Genomic DNA, 13,809 nt, shown 5'->3' with positions numbered 1-13,809 from the left:
GCTCGTGCACGGGGGCATGGAAACAGAGAGATTAATAACCTGCCCAGGGTCACCAGCTGCAGTCAGTCTCTGGTCCCTGGCAGCTCTCCATCTGTGGCCGGAATCACCTCTTCCTGTGCAGTTAGGCACTGCCCTAGAGGACTGTGCACATGTGTCCCCCTGTCCGTGCCTCACTGCTGACCAGAGGCCTGTGTGTCCCAGGGGAAATGTATGGGGCCCCGGGCCAGCGAGACCTCTGCCTTCATCCCACCGCCTGTTTGATCTCAACGTCTGCAAGCCCCAGACCAACCTCCTCTCCCCCAAGCGACAGCTCCAGGCTCATCTGATGAGCATGGGACCATCAGCGGGAGAAGAGCTAGAGGGAGGCAGACGAACAGCCCTCACCCCACCAGGGCCCTCCTGCTCTTGCCGGTTGCCCAGCCTTTCACCAAACAAGCTCTGCAGCTGCCGCGCTGAGGCAGCACCAGGGATGAAGAGGCCTGGAGATGTGGGTTTCTGCTCAGAAACAAGTGCCTGCCTGCCTGAGTGGCCCACCTGTCAGTCCCTGTCCCCAGGCCGAGAGCTGCTAGGCAGTGGATCCCTGGGCCAGGGCACAGGGCCAGGGTCACCCTCCCGCCACAGCACCAGGTTCCCATGGGCTTCTATCACAGCCAGTGTCTGGCAGCCTAGGTGGCTTTCTGCACCCCACATGGGGGAGAAGACCTGGGAGAGGACCCCCCTGTGAGGAGGCAGCCTTGGCCCAGAGGCCTCCTATGACTTGGGTCTAGCCGTCGATGGCAGTCTGGTCAAGGACACAGCTGCCCTGTCTTCCAGACCTCGGCTTTGGGGGAGCCCCGAGCCCTCTGGGCAGACGGCATCCGTGGCTGAGTCCCTGGCCACCCCATCTACTCAGGAGGTTTCCTATCTGCAGGCCTGGACGGCCCTTACCCGGCTCCGTGTCTGTCTCTGTGTCTGTCCTAGAGGGCAGACCCAGCCAGGGAGGCGCTGCCCAAGGACCTGGCTGTCACCGTCTCCACTGATTCAGTGGATTAGAGGTAAAAAGCAGAAATCAAATCAAGAGCCCATAAGCCGTCCAGACCTCAGGCCAACAGGGGCAGGTGTGCCGCGGCCTCCCCGGGCCTCTGCTCTGGCCTCCCGTGGGGCTGGCCCTCCATGCCCTCCTTTCTGCCTTCACGACAACCTTCTGTCTGTGGCTACTGGAACACTGTCTTTTTTCTTTTCTTTTGTGTGTCTCATAATTGTTTTTTTCTGAAAAAAAATCTAGTTGTGGTATAAGACACGTAACAGAAAATTTACCATCTTAGCCATGTACATTTCAGTGACATCAGGGACACTTATGCTGCTGTGGAGCCGTCGTCTGCACCCACCCACCGAACTCCCCGGTCCCCTCCCTGTTCTACTTTGTCTGCGGATTTGACCCAGGGTCCCTCCAATCTATTCCATTGTGTCGAGACCACATGTTTGATACGTTCAGCCACTGATGTGACTGTGGTCTCTGTCTTTTGGCTGCTGTGACTCGTGCTGCCGTGAATGTGGGCGAACGAATCCCTCGCTGAGACCCTGGTCAGTTCTGTGGGGTCTAAACAGGAGTGGGATTGCCGGGTCACTGGGTGATTTTTTTCCACAGCAGCCACCCGGCTTTACCTTCCTACCGGCAGAGTGCAGGGAGTTCAGTTCCTTGAGTCCTCGCCGAGGCTCTTACTTCCTGCTGTCTTGGTAGCCACCCTGAGGGGGGTGAGGGGATGCCCGCCTTTCTTTTTGAAATCGAATGTCCAGGACGTGTGGTCTGAGGATGTGACGGGATCTGGAAGGGATCCCAGCCCAGATGTTTAGGCAAGTCTCTGCCATCACCCAAAAGTGTGTGCTCGTGAGCCCAAGGGCATGCACACCCCATCAGTGCCCAGAGTGTGGTTCCAGGGACCAGGGGGGTGCCCAGGTTACAGGCAGTGCCCCGGGCCTGGCGGAAGGCGCACTTGTGGACACATGTCCCCGTGTTTGTGTTTCGGCTGCAGAACCACGACCACGCCTGCATCGCCTGCCGAATCATCCACCGGTCTGACGAGCACCGGCCGCCGCTGCTGCCCCCGCAGGCGGACCTGACGGTGGGCCTGCATGGCGAGTGGGTGAGCCAGCGTTGCGAGGTGCGGCCCGAGGTCCTCTTCCTCACCCGCCACTTCATCTTCCATGACAACAACCACACCTGGGAGGGACACTACTACCACTACTCAGACCCCGTGTGCAAGCACCCCACCTTCACCATCTATGCCAAGGGCCGCTACAGCCGTGGTGTGCACTCCACCAGGGTCATGGGCGGCACGGAGTTTGTGTTCAAAGGTAGGGCTCCCGCACATACCTACTGCCATTCCCTGCTCCAATGTCACGGCAGCACGTGGGGACACATTTGTGGGGGCTGGGCTGAGGGAAATACAGGGTGTTGAGGGGATGGAGCAGGAGCTTCTGAGTGGCGTCAGTGGCACCTTGGGTACTCAGTTTGTCCCCCGTCCCTTGAGAAGATGTCACGTGCTTGCAGGGGGGGAGGTCTGGGTACCTAGGGATCACCTAAGCCAGGCAGTGAAGGGCGAGATTCTCCAGGCTGAGGTCCAGTGGGTCTTATTTCTGGACTTTTGTTAAGTTTGGGCATCTTGTTAAGCAGATGTCAGCCCTGTCACGGACAAAAGAAGGGCGCTGGCCTAGATGCTGGGTGTGCCCCCTTCCAGGACAGCATCTCATGGTTCAGTCCATTTAAAAGCAAGTATTTTTGCACCCTGCCCCCTGGTAATTTCTCCGTAAGGGGGGAGGATTTGTTACAGGGAGCATGGCCTTTGGTAGCTGCAGCCCAGGGGTCCTCTTGATCTGAGTCCACCCCAAAGCTCTCTTGTGTACACGGAATAAAGGAGCTGAGAGGGCCTCAAAGGCGGTCCTTCGCAAGGGCTAGGATTTCCACTTAATGGATTTAAGCATATTTTTCTTGCTTGCAACCTAATTTGTTTCAGCTGCCCGACTTATGTATGGGCCAGTATTAATCCGCAAGACTGCTGCATGGTCTAGGTGCCTGACACCAAAACTATTTAAAAACCTCACAACCTATTTATAAAAACACATTCCAGCTTTTGTTGACTACTGTGCCATCCCAAAGAGCTGATGTCCCAGAGACCCCTCCTTGGGGACAGTCTGACTTCACAGGAGTGGTCTAGTCAGCCTTGGTCTGGGCTCAGCATTTGCAGCCAGATGAGCTGGGCTTTTCCTGATGACACCCGCAGGGTGCTTGCTGGTGCCACAGTCACGTCCACATGTGGGGGTCTCTCCCCGCAGGGTCTTTTCCTGGGTTGTGGCCCAGTGGGTCGGGTTGCAAGAGGGGGTTGGGAGCAGAAGCCGGTGAGTGCGGTGTGATGAGCTCCCCTGAATCACTGAACTGTCCCCTCTCCTTGGCAGTGAACCACATGAAGGTCACCCCCATGGATGCGGCCACCGCCTCACTCCTCAATGTCTTCAATGGCAACGAGTGCGGGGCCGAGGGCTCCTGGCAGGTGGGCATCCAGCAGGACGTGACCCACACCAACGGCTGCGTGGCGCTGGGCATCAAACTGCCTCACACAGAGTACGAGATCTTCAAAATGGAGCGAGACACCCGGGGCCGCTACCTGCTGTTCAACGGCCAGAGGCCCAGCGACGGCTCCAGCCCGGACAGGCCCGAGAAGAGGGCCACGTCCTACCAGATGCCCTTGGTCCAGTGCGCCTCGTCCACACCCAGGGCCGAGGACTTCGCTGAGGACCACAGGCAGCGTCAGCACCGGAGCTGGGCGCCCAGGGGCAGCACATGTCCCCTGCTGCTGGCCGGCCTTGCCTGCCTTTGGACTCTGCTGCCCTGGCTCGGCCTCACATAGAGGTTCTTACAGAGTTTTATTTTTCCAAACCAGGATTCCTTACAATGTACAGATTTTCTTTACGAGAAGAAAAGACACTTCCTCCTTGGATGCACTTGAGAAGGGTCCTCTTTCCCGCCCACCCTGCCCACCGGCCTGAGTCAGGAGTGATTTGAAGTTTCTGCTCTGAACTTGGTCCAGTCGGATCTGGGGCTGGGCGGCCTCATGACGTAATCGCACTTTACAAGCGCAGAGGGTTCCGGGCAGTGTGTTGGCAGAGGGTGAGGGGGCAGCTACTCCCCCCCTTCCTCCTTGTCATCACTGCACTTGGGGCAGGACTTAGGGGGAACAGACACCCCGCTTCAGCTTTCCTGCTGCTTCTCTGCAGTTGCCTCCTATCCTCCTTGGAACCTGTTTGCCTCTCCGAGTTTTCCAGCCTGGAATCTGGAGGCGAGTAGGTTTGGGACCGCGATCCAGACACCTTGTATTAACCTAAGAAGAGCCGTCAGAAGACAAAGTGGAGTGGGACGCCCTTTACAGCCTTTATGAAAGAGAGTGAATCCACACTTGCCAGTGGTGAAAAGTGTCTGTAATTAAAGTTTCAGAGTAATTGAAAGAATGGCTATTTTGACTTGCTGGGAGAGGAGCTGTGGGTTCTGTGCTGGTTCCGGAGTAGGGGCTGTGGAGCACACCACTCCTACCTGCCCTGTGGATGGTGCAGTGGAGCACCTGTCAGAAGCTGTCCCACTACAGACGGACAGGAGGTGACAGTGCAATGGTGACCTAAGTAATAGGGAGCCCATTCCGTCTGGTCCTGGCTCACATGGTGTCTAGCTTTAGGTGAGCAGACGGAGTCACTTTGCCGTCTCTGTAACCCCACTGACGGATATGCAGAGACCATGCTGGGGTTGTCCTGGTCGGGGCTTGCCTAGACTGTCCGTCCTCCTTCCCAGACAGGACAGGCTGGTCGCCGCAGGGAGTGTCAGGGCACCTTAGCCTCTGTGAGTTTCCTTCTCACAGATGCCCGGAGGGTGCATGAGTCATGTCTGTCCAGCACCTTGGGTTTTTACAAATGGTGCCATCTGAACACCAAGGTGGCCTCCAGGAGAAACTGATGGCGGGAAATGGTGAGTAACCAATCAACAGGCCGGAAACCAGGATCGAGGTCAAGAGTCACACCTGTATTTAAGAATCACCTTTTTGCAGTGCTGCAGGGCTAGGTTCTAAGGGTGGCGTGTCGTACCAGAGTGCTTTATCTTTACATGATGTTTTATGTTGCGGTGCATACTGAGGGGGTTTCAAATGAAAGTACTAACTTAATGTCTTCCAAATTTCATAAACAGAGATGTCAACAAGACTCCCACAAAATACATTTTACCTGTGGATCTATTTAATACTAATGCTATCTTTAAAGGAAATAATAAAATTATGTGAAAAACTATGTTCACTGCTAAAGAATACCTCCATGATTTACCCTAAAACGGATAGATTTATAAGCGTTTAATTCCCAGCCACTCTCCCTGACTTAGCTATTGACACTTTCTTAAAGTCTATTATGTGTATGCCCCCCGTATATATACATATCCAGATATGTAGGTATTAAGGTGTATGCAGAGGACGATGGTATGTCTGTGTGTCTTGGGGATGACATGAAATTCATGTGGTCATATCACTTTGTGATTCACTACAAATCATTACAGAGAATGATCTATATAACTTATGCACAGATTATTGACAATTGGATTTACAGCTGTCACTTACTGTCTCACCACATACATCATACATCACATCTTAAAACGAATGCTCACCTAGACCATGAAGATCGTCATTTTAGCTGACTTCCCATCACCTTGAAGAATCATAATGACCCATCTTTAAGATTTACTCAGGTTTGAAAGTTGGAAATGTTTAACCCAAGACCAAGTAAGATGCTACCTTTGAGAAAAAAATGGCTGACTCTAGAATATTCCATAGCAAGCTTAAAACATTCCATAATATGCCAGCAGCTCTGCCCCTAAGTTAGCAGCAGGTAGTGCTTGTCAATAGCAGGTTTGGAGAAGTAGTGAGTCAGTAATGAAGGCTTTCTTAGGCTCCACTGGCCTCTTGGAACTAGACTTCTCATCCTGGGTACAGGCTGGTAATGGATGGGTGAGAAAGTTGCTCCTTGGGCAATGGTAAAACTTGAGTGTGATCTAGGTTTCAAACTCTGTAAGATCCAGGTTGACCCTGGACTCAGGAAGGAGTTTCCTAGAGTCCCAAGTGTCCCCAGGACAGAACAAAGGGAGTTTGTTCATACATGACAAGCCTGGCCGTCTGAGTCGAGGAGCAGTGCCCAACACGCCCAGTGTCTGGAACTTCCGGATGTTGTCCATCTTGAACAGTCTGTCGCAGGGTTTCCAGGGTGACTCTCAGTGGTACCCAGCATGAAGGAGCTCTGTTAGAGGGGCTGGCAGCCCAGGACATCCCAAGGGGGCCTCACACACGCACCTTGTGGAAACAACTTGAACCAAAGACTTTTGTGGCTCCTGGTTGAAGGAAAGGCTTTATGGTGATAAGAGAGCAGGTCTCTGGTCCACCAACTCTTCAACTCTATTCATGAAAACAAAGATGATGTTCATAGCAGTCCACACAAACATTGCGATGTTTTATTTTTAAATGGCACATCTCATTCCTATAGGACATACTAAGTCCCTGGCAATGCAATGGAGAAGCCAACAGGCTGCGTGCAATCAGACATTTCGGGACCCTGTCCTCAAGGGGAGGTGCTGAACCCTCTGGGTGGGGCCGATGGAGAAGGGGTGGTGAGTGGAGACAGCAGAGAGCAGGGCCTCTCTTTTCTACCCCACACAGATTTTCTGGCCTTTTAGAGACACCCAAGCTTTCATGAACCCAAATATCTTTCATTAGGATACAGTTGCATCAAGAACAAATAATCACAGATTTCTAGATTCTTGAGAAAAGGCATAAGCATTCTTTTCTTACCTGTAGGAGGATCACATGTCCTAAAATATTCATTGAATTAGTCAAATCCCTGTCATGATCCGAGACTGTTTCTGGCTTTCAGGGTAGGTATTTTATCGCAACCCCATTTCCTTGCTGTCAACAGGCAGAAGTAACACTGTCACAAGGACAAACACTGGCAAATTCACTCCCACTTCTCCACTGGCTACAGTGGGATGGAGTTGAACTTTATGTGGTGACATCCCTCCAGGGAGGCAGAACTGACACCTGCTTGTTGGCCACCAAGGGTGTGAGGCTGGCCCAACACAGCACCTTTACACGAGCTCATGCACACTGGGAAGTGGGTCGCAGGCTGACTAGTGCCTACTATTCTGAGAACAATGTGTGGTTTCCAGAAACACATTTCGTCTTAGTTTCTGACATCTGTGGTACAACCACCTCTGAGTCCCCTACACCCTCGAGAACAGCACCTGAGAAAGTCTGTCCCCTTCAAGGAACCCCCCCATGTAGCTGTTACATTGGAATTCAGAGATGCGAGGTCTGTGGGCACAGAGAGCTTCACGGTGCAGTCTGTAGTATGTGAGGGGTGACCTATGTGGGGTTTTTGCTGTTGGATTGTAGGAGTCCCTGATATATTTTGGATATGAATCCTTTATCAGATACACAGTTTACAAATGTTTTCCCCAATTCCATAGGTTGCCTTTTCCCTACAGGAATAAACTTAACTAAGGAAGTAAAATACATGTACATTGAAAATTACAAAACACCACATGCACCCGCATGTTCATTGAAGCTCTATTCACAATAGCCAAGACATGGAAATAACCCAAATGTCCATCGACAGATGATTAGATTAGGAAGATGTGGTATATATACACAATGGAATACTACTCAGCCATAAAAAAGAACGAAATAATGCCATTTGCAGTAACATGGATGGAACCAGAGACTCTCATACTGAGTGAAGTAAGTCAGGAAGAGAAAGACAAATACTATATGATATCACTTATATCTGGAGTATAATGTATGGCACAAATGAAACTTCCCACAGAAAAGAAAATCATGGACTTGGAGAATAGACTTGTGGTTGCCAAAGAGGAGAGGAAGGGAGTGAGGTGGATTGGGAGCTTGGGGTTGATAGATGCAAACTATTGCCTTTGGAATGGATTAGCAATGAGATCCTGCTGTGTAGCACTGGGAACTATGTCTAGTCACTTATGATGGAGCATGACAATGTGCGAAAAAAGAATGTGTACATGTATCTGTAACTGGGTCACCATTCTGTACAGTAGAAAAAAATTGTATTGGGGAAACAACAATTAAAAAAAATATTATTAAAAAAAAGAAAACTACAAAGCACCAATGAGAGAAACTAAAGAAGGCACAAACAAATGGAAAGACATACCCTGTTCATGGATTGGAAGACATAATATTGTTAAAACATCCTTACTACCCAACGAGATCTACAGAGTCAAGGCAATGCCTATCAAAATCTCAATGGCTCTTTTTTTTTTTTTTTTCGGAAACAGAAAAAATAATCCTAAAGTTTATGTGGAACCATAAGGGTCCCTGAATAGCCAAAGCTATATTGAGAAAGAACAAAACTGGAGGCATAACACTTCCTGATTTTCAAAATCTATTGTGAAAGCCACAGAACTGCTGGTACTGACACAAAGGCAGACAGACAGACACCAGTGAAACAAAACAGAGAGCCCAGAAATGAACCCTCATGTATACAGTCAACTGATTCTCAACAAGGGTTCCAGGAGTACCCAAGAAGGATCTCTTGAAACAAGTGGCTTTGGGAAAAAAGAATATCCACGTACAGAGTGAAAGTGAACCCTTACACCATAGACAAAAAAATAGTCAAAATGGATTAAAGTCTTAAACATAAGACCTAAAACTGTAAAACTTCTAAGAAGAAAACATAGGGGAAAGTTTCATGATATTGGTCTTGGCAGTGACTTCACAGATGTGATCCCAAAAGCATAGGCGACAAAAACCAAAATAAGTAAATGGACTGCATCAGACCAAAAGCCAAAAGGCTTCTGCTCAGCAAAGAAAAAAAATCAACAGAGTGAAAAAGCAATCTACAGAATGGGAGGAAATATAGTGAACCATACATCTGATAAGGGGTTAATATGCAAAATATATAAGGAACTCCTACAACTCAATAGCAGCAAAAAAAAAAAAAAAAAAAAGAGCATATAACTTGCTTTTAAAAATGGACAAAGGATTTGAATAGGTGCTTCTCCAAAAATATTCTATTCTATATTTTCTCTTCCTTGACTGTTACTTTTTGCCATGGAAACAAGTGGATGATGTCATACAAGGATGGCATAAACATGGAAGTGCAGATTTCACAAAAGAGCTGGTCACAGATGAGAAATAGCTCTAATTTCCAAACAAAAATCATTTCAATAGCCAAGAAAACAAAGTCCCTGGGACGATCAAATGCATTTTCCAAGGAACCTTCTTTGAGTGTGTTCCAGCACAAATGTCTGTCTTCACTGTTCATAGCGAATTCCAGCCAATCCCTGCATTTCCTTATTGGCTTGAAACTAAATGGCAGGAAACACCCAGGGGCACCAATAACACGTCAGAATCCTGTGCCAACTTCAAACGAGGTAGACAGTCCTGTGGAGCTAGTTTCTTGATACTTTGAGAAATTCCATGGAAAGGAAAGATAACAAACTTGAAAGGCAAGTCCTTTTTTGCATCAATAAATAAAACATCAAAGTGATGACTGAGCCAATGATCCAAATAGAAGTCCTGTGTAATTCTTGTGTAATTTTCAGCCTAATAAAGCAATGAATACGAATTCAAATGAGCAGCCTGATTGGAAATAAAACAAGCAATGTGTTCCGTTTCTGGATCAACCTTTCTCCCAGGGAGTGACCCAGGCGTTAACATCACAGTCCTATGCCCATTGTTCCTGATGGCTTGTGTCTCATCATCTTTCCAGACCACAGAGAGCCAGGAAGTTACCTTTTCCACTGCAATTCATTCGAAGAGCACCAGGATGTTGGAGAAAATGGTGGTGGTCAAAATAATTAAAAACTATTTGGACATCTGTGCAAAATTCTGCCACACATGCAAACATCTATGAACAAACAATTTTTTTTTGTCTTTTGTCTTTTTAAGGCTGCATCCATGGCATATGGAGGTTCCCAGGCTAGAGGTCCAGTAGGAGCTACAGCTGCCAGCCTACACCACAGCCACAGCAACTCAAGATCCGAGCTGCATCTACCACCTACACCACAGCTCACGGCAATGCCGGATCCTTAATCCACTGAGTGAGTCCAGGGGTTGGTCGAACCCACATCCTCATGGATGCTAGTTGGGTTTGTTAACCACTGAGCCATGACAGGAACTCCTGAACAAGTTTAGCCCCTTCTTGTGAGTTCTGTGAAGTTCCAGTATCTTTCTTCATGCCAATTACAGCCTAACTGCATTTTACTAGGAGTCATGCTACACCTCAGTGGTGCATGCAGGTTAGCAAGTCCTAGAAGGTGTGACAAATTATTCTAAAGGTCAAATGTTTGATTATTATTCGCTTGTTTTTCCGTGACCAACATTAGATAAACTGATCATCAGACTGTGAACTTCCACCAGTGAGGAATATCAGATATGTTGCAAAAAAATAGAGGACTTTACACTCAAAAAAAAACTTGAGGAGTTCCCGTCGTGGCGCAGTGGTTAACGAATCCGACTAGGAACCATGAGGTTGCGGGTTCGGTCCCTGCCCTTGCTCAGTGGGTTAACGATCCGGCGTTGCCGTGAGCTGTGGTGTAGGTTGCAGACGCGGCTCGGATCCCGCGTTGCTGTGGCTCTGGCGTAGGCCGGTGGCTACAGCTCCGATTCAACCCCTAGCCTGGGAACCTCCATATGCCGCGGGAGCGGCCCAAGAAATAGCAACAATGACAACAACAACAAAAGACAAAAAATAAATAAATAAATAAATAAATAAATAAATAAATAAATAAATAAATAAAATAAAATTTTAAAAAATGAAAAAAAAAACAAAAAAAAACAAAAAACTTGAATCTCTCTGGTTCTTGCCCAACCCACTGCGGTGACTCCCTGGTGCTGTAACTCATGAGGACATCCAGGGTCAGCCTAAACATTTCCAGAGACATTGCTAAAAACTCCAAGGCATGTCATTCCAATTCTGAACGCTTGCCATTCTTTAAAAATTCTTTCTAATATTGAGGTGAATACCAGACCCTTGTTACCCAAGACCTTTTTATGTCAGAAGAAATTAGACTCTTGCTCCACTTGATAGGCTTCTGAACAACCATTCTTCCCAATTCTGTTCTTCGATAGAGTTTTCTTTTTCTTTTTCTTTTTAAGCCTGCACCTGAGGCATATGGAGAGTCCCAAGCTAGGGGTCAAATCAGAGTTACAGCTGCCAGCCTACACCACAGCAATCTGGGAACCGAGCTGCGGCTGAGACTTACACTGCAGCTTGAGGCAATGCCGGCTCCTTAACCCACTGAGTCAGGCCAGGGATGGAACCCACATCCTCATGGATACTAGTTGGGTTCTTAACCACAACGGGGAGCCACAATGGGGAGGAGCTCCCAGTAGAGTTTTTTTTCTCACGCTTTCCTAATACAATTCGGATCCAGTGCTGCTAGTCACTGCTCCATTCTTTTTTGGTTAACTAAGCTTCAGTTTGGAAAATTAGCATTTCTCTTAATACACTGACTAAAATATCACAGATATGGATGGGCCAATGAGAATATTAGTACCATTACCTTCTCTTTTGTAGAACAACTCTGGTGGAATCCATAAGTCACGGTTTTAAAACCAAGACATTCATTTTCGGCACTGACGATCTTAAATATTTAGGAGTAAAATTGTCCTTTTATGTTGCATGGCGTAGAAATGTAAGGACTCAGCACAGCATTGCTAAAAGAACTTGAGAAGAATCAGAATTTTTAACAAAGATGATTTATGAGCATATTTGTTGTGTCTATCCAGAAGCTATTCCAAATTCAATTACCTTCCTCATGACTGGCATCTAAGGCAGCGTATATAATCCATATATAATCCACAAAATAACAGATGTTGCATGAAGACACTTGTTAAAATGTTTTACCTTGGACAAATTCAGTGTTCATCAAAGCTCACAGAAGATACTTAATTGCAAAGGAACAACCAGATCAGTCTACAGGGCAAGACATCAGGGTATGTTTGGGGATCACTGGAGGCAGGGCCACCAGGTTTTGTTTCCATGAAGGACCAAGAAGCTCCAAAAGTTTGACATTTTTCTTTTCTTTTCTTTTTTTGTCTCTTGGAAGTTCCTAGGCTAGGGGTCAAATGGGAGCTACAGTTGCCAGCCTACACCACAGCCACAGCAATGCCAGATCCAAGCTGAATTTGTGACCTACACCATAGCTCATGGCAACACTGGATCCTTAGCCCACTGAGCAAGGCTAGGGATAGAACCTGCAACCTCATGGATGCTAGTCAGATTCGTTTCCCCTGAGCCATGACAGGAACTCCTTGACATCTTTTTGGGGAAAGACAAAATAGGGAACATCACCTTGGTCTAACAGCAAGCCGTTGTATTTGGAGTAGTAGAAGGGTGGTTATAAACTGATGTATTGCTTACCTTACTGCTTTCAAGTTTGTGCTTTTGAAGGGTTCATCTGTATTCTTGACTTTGCTCTTACTGCATTTGTTTAGATCTTACTGCATTAGTTTAGTATAGTTAAATTGTTTCACTTAACTTGCAATCAATGTTTCTTTATTTACTTACCTTTATCCCACTTACTCCCAAAATGCTTCAAGGCAATTTACAGAAATACCTACAATTCAACAAGACCAAATAGAGTATAAAAATAGCTGTGTGCATCTGGGCAAACAAAATCGAAGGCCACAAAAATAAAAACCATCCAGATGTGCCCTGGGTGTTCTCAGGATATGCTGGCAAATCTGAGCCCCTCCATGGAGGGGAGCCATAGTTAATGTCGGGCTTTCCAGAAGCCAAAGAGGTAATGTGACTTAACATTTTTCAGAGGACTTGAACAAATGAATTGCTCAGGAAAAAGCAGAGAGATATTGTCCTTGGGAAAAAAATTCAGTAAAGAAGAATCCACCAGTTTATTTCCCAGGACCTAGCACACTCATTTCATTGGACGCTCCACAAGCTTTGCATGCCCCCTGCTGAGCTGGGTGCTGTGTATGGTTAGAAGACACATAATGATGCCCAATGCCCGTGTTGCTTTCTGCAGGTCTGCCCCACATCTAGCCCCAGTATAGAACTTTTCACTTAAATTTAAAACCCTGGGTCCATCTGAAGTTACCCTTCACTGGTCCAGGGAGCTTTAGAAAACATAATTTTCGTATTTGTGTGTACCTTTGAACTATGTGGCTTTCATGATCAATTGCTGTGTGAAACACAGGGGGCTTCCTTTCTTGGGCTTTCTGTAGCAAAACTGGACTTTCATCCTTCAGTTAAATCTAATTAAGGAACTGAAGTAACTTCCCATAAAAGTGAGAGGTTATTACGTGATAATGAAAGGCAGACTGTCTCCTGGTTACTCAAGTTGTAAACACAAGGTTGCATTCCCATCAAAGAGTCCTAATGATTTGTCCCCAGAGGGTTCCCATAATTACAGGATCCTATCATCAGGTGTTTCACTAAATGCCCAAACATGCAGTCTGCCCACAGAGGATGCTCCTCCAGGCCTATCCAAGTTCAAATCCCTAAGTTGCTCTACATTTTTATAGCAAAACCATTTGTTATGCAACCTCCATGTGGAAGGGGCCCCGCTCTTTTTGTTTATCCAAGGATGTCCTTGCTTATCCTGCTGTGGGGGGAGGGTGAGGGAGGGCTGGCAATCAGGGAGCTCACCTTACTGTCCCCACCCCTGGTGGGTCTTGATGTGGCCAGCCCTACGACCTCTGCTCTCCACTGAAGGCAGTCCAGGTCCTTCACCCCAGCTTGCTCATAAGATGTTTAGCAGTGGAGACT

At 47.6% G+C, this 13,809-nt stretch overlaps 1 protein-coding gene across 1 annotated transcript in view; it reads left to right on the top strand.

The window, feature by feature from the left end:
- APCDD1 (APC down-regulated 1) overlaps positions 1–5,304 on the top strand; it is a 34,375-nt gene extending 29,071 nt beyond the window's left edge. The window contains exons 4-5 of the mRNA XM_047793690.1: positions 2,013–2,334; positions 3,433–5,304. Coding sequence (XP_047649646.1) covers positions 2,013–2,334; positions 3,433–3,884 — 774 coding nt within the window. The 3' untranslated portion in view covers positions 3,885–5,304. The remainder of the gene's footprint in view (positions 1–2,012; positions 2,335–3,432) is intronic.
- The last annotated feature ends 8,505 nt before the right edge of the window (positions 5,305–13,809 follow it).

This window comes from Phacochoerus africanus, chromosome 8 (genome assembly GCF_016906955.1).
Source record: "Phacochoerus africanus isolate WHEZ1 chromosome 8, ROS_Pafr_v1, whole genome shotgun sequence".
NCBI lineage: Eukaryota > Metazoa > Chordata > Mammalia > Artiodactyla > Suidae > Phacochoerus > Phacochoerus africanus.
This window is presented reverse-complemented; position numbering and strand designations above follow the sequence as displayed.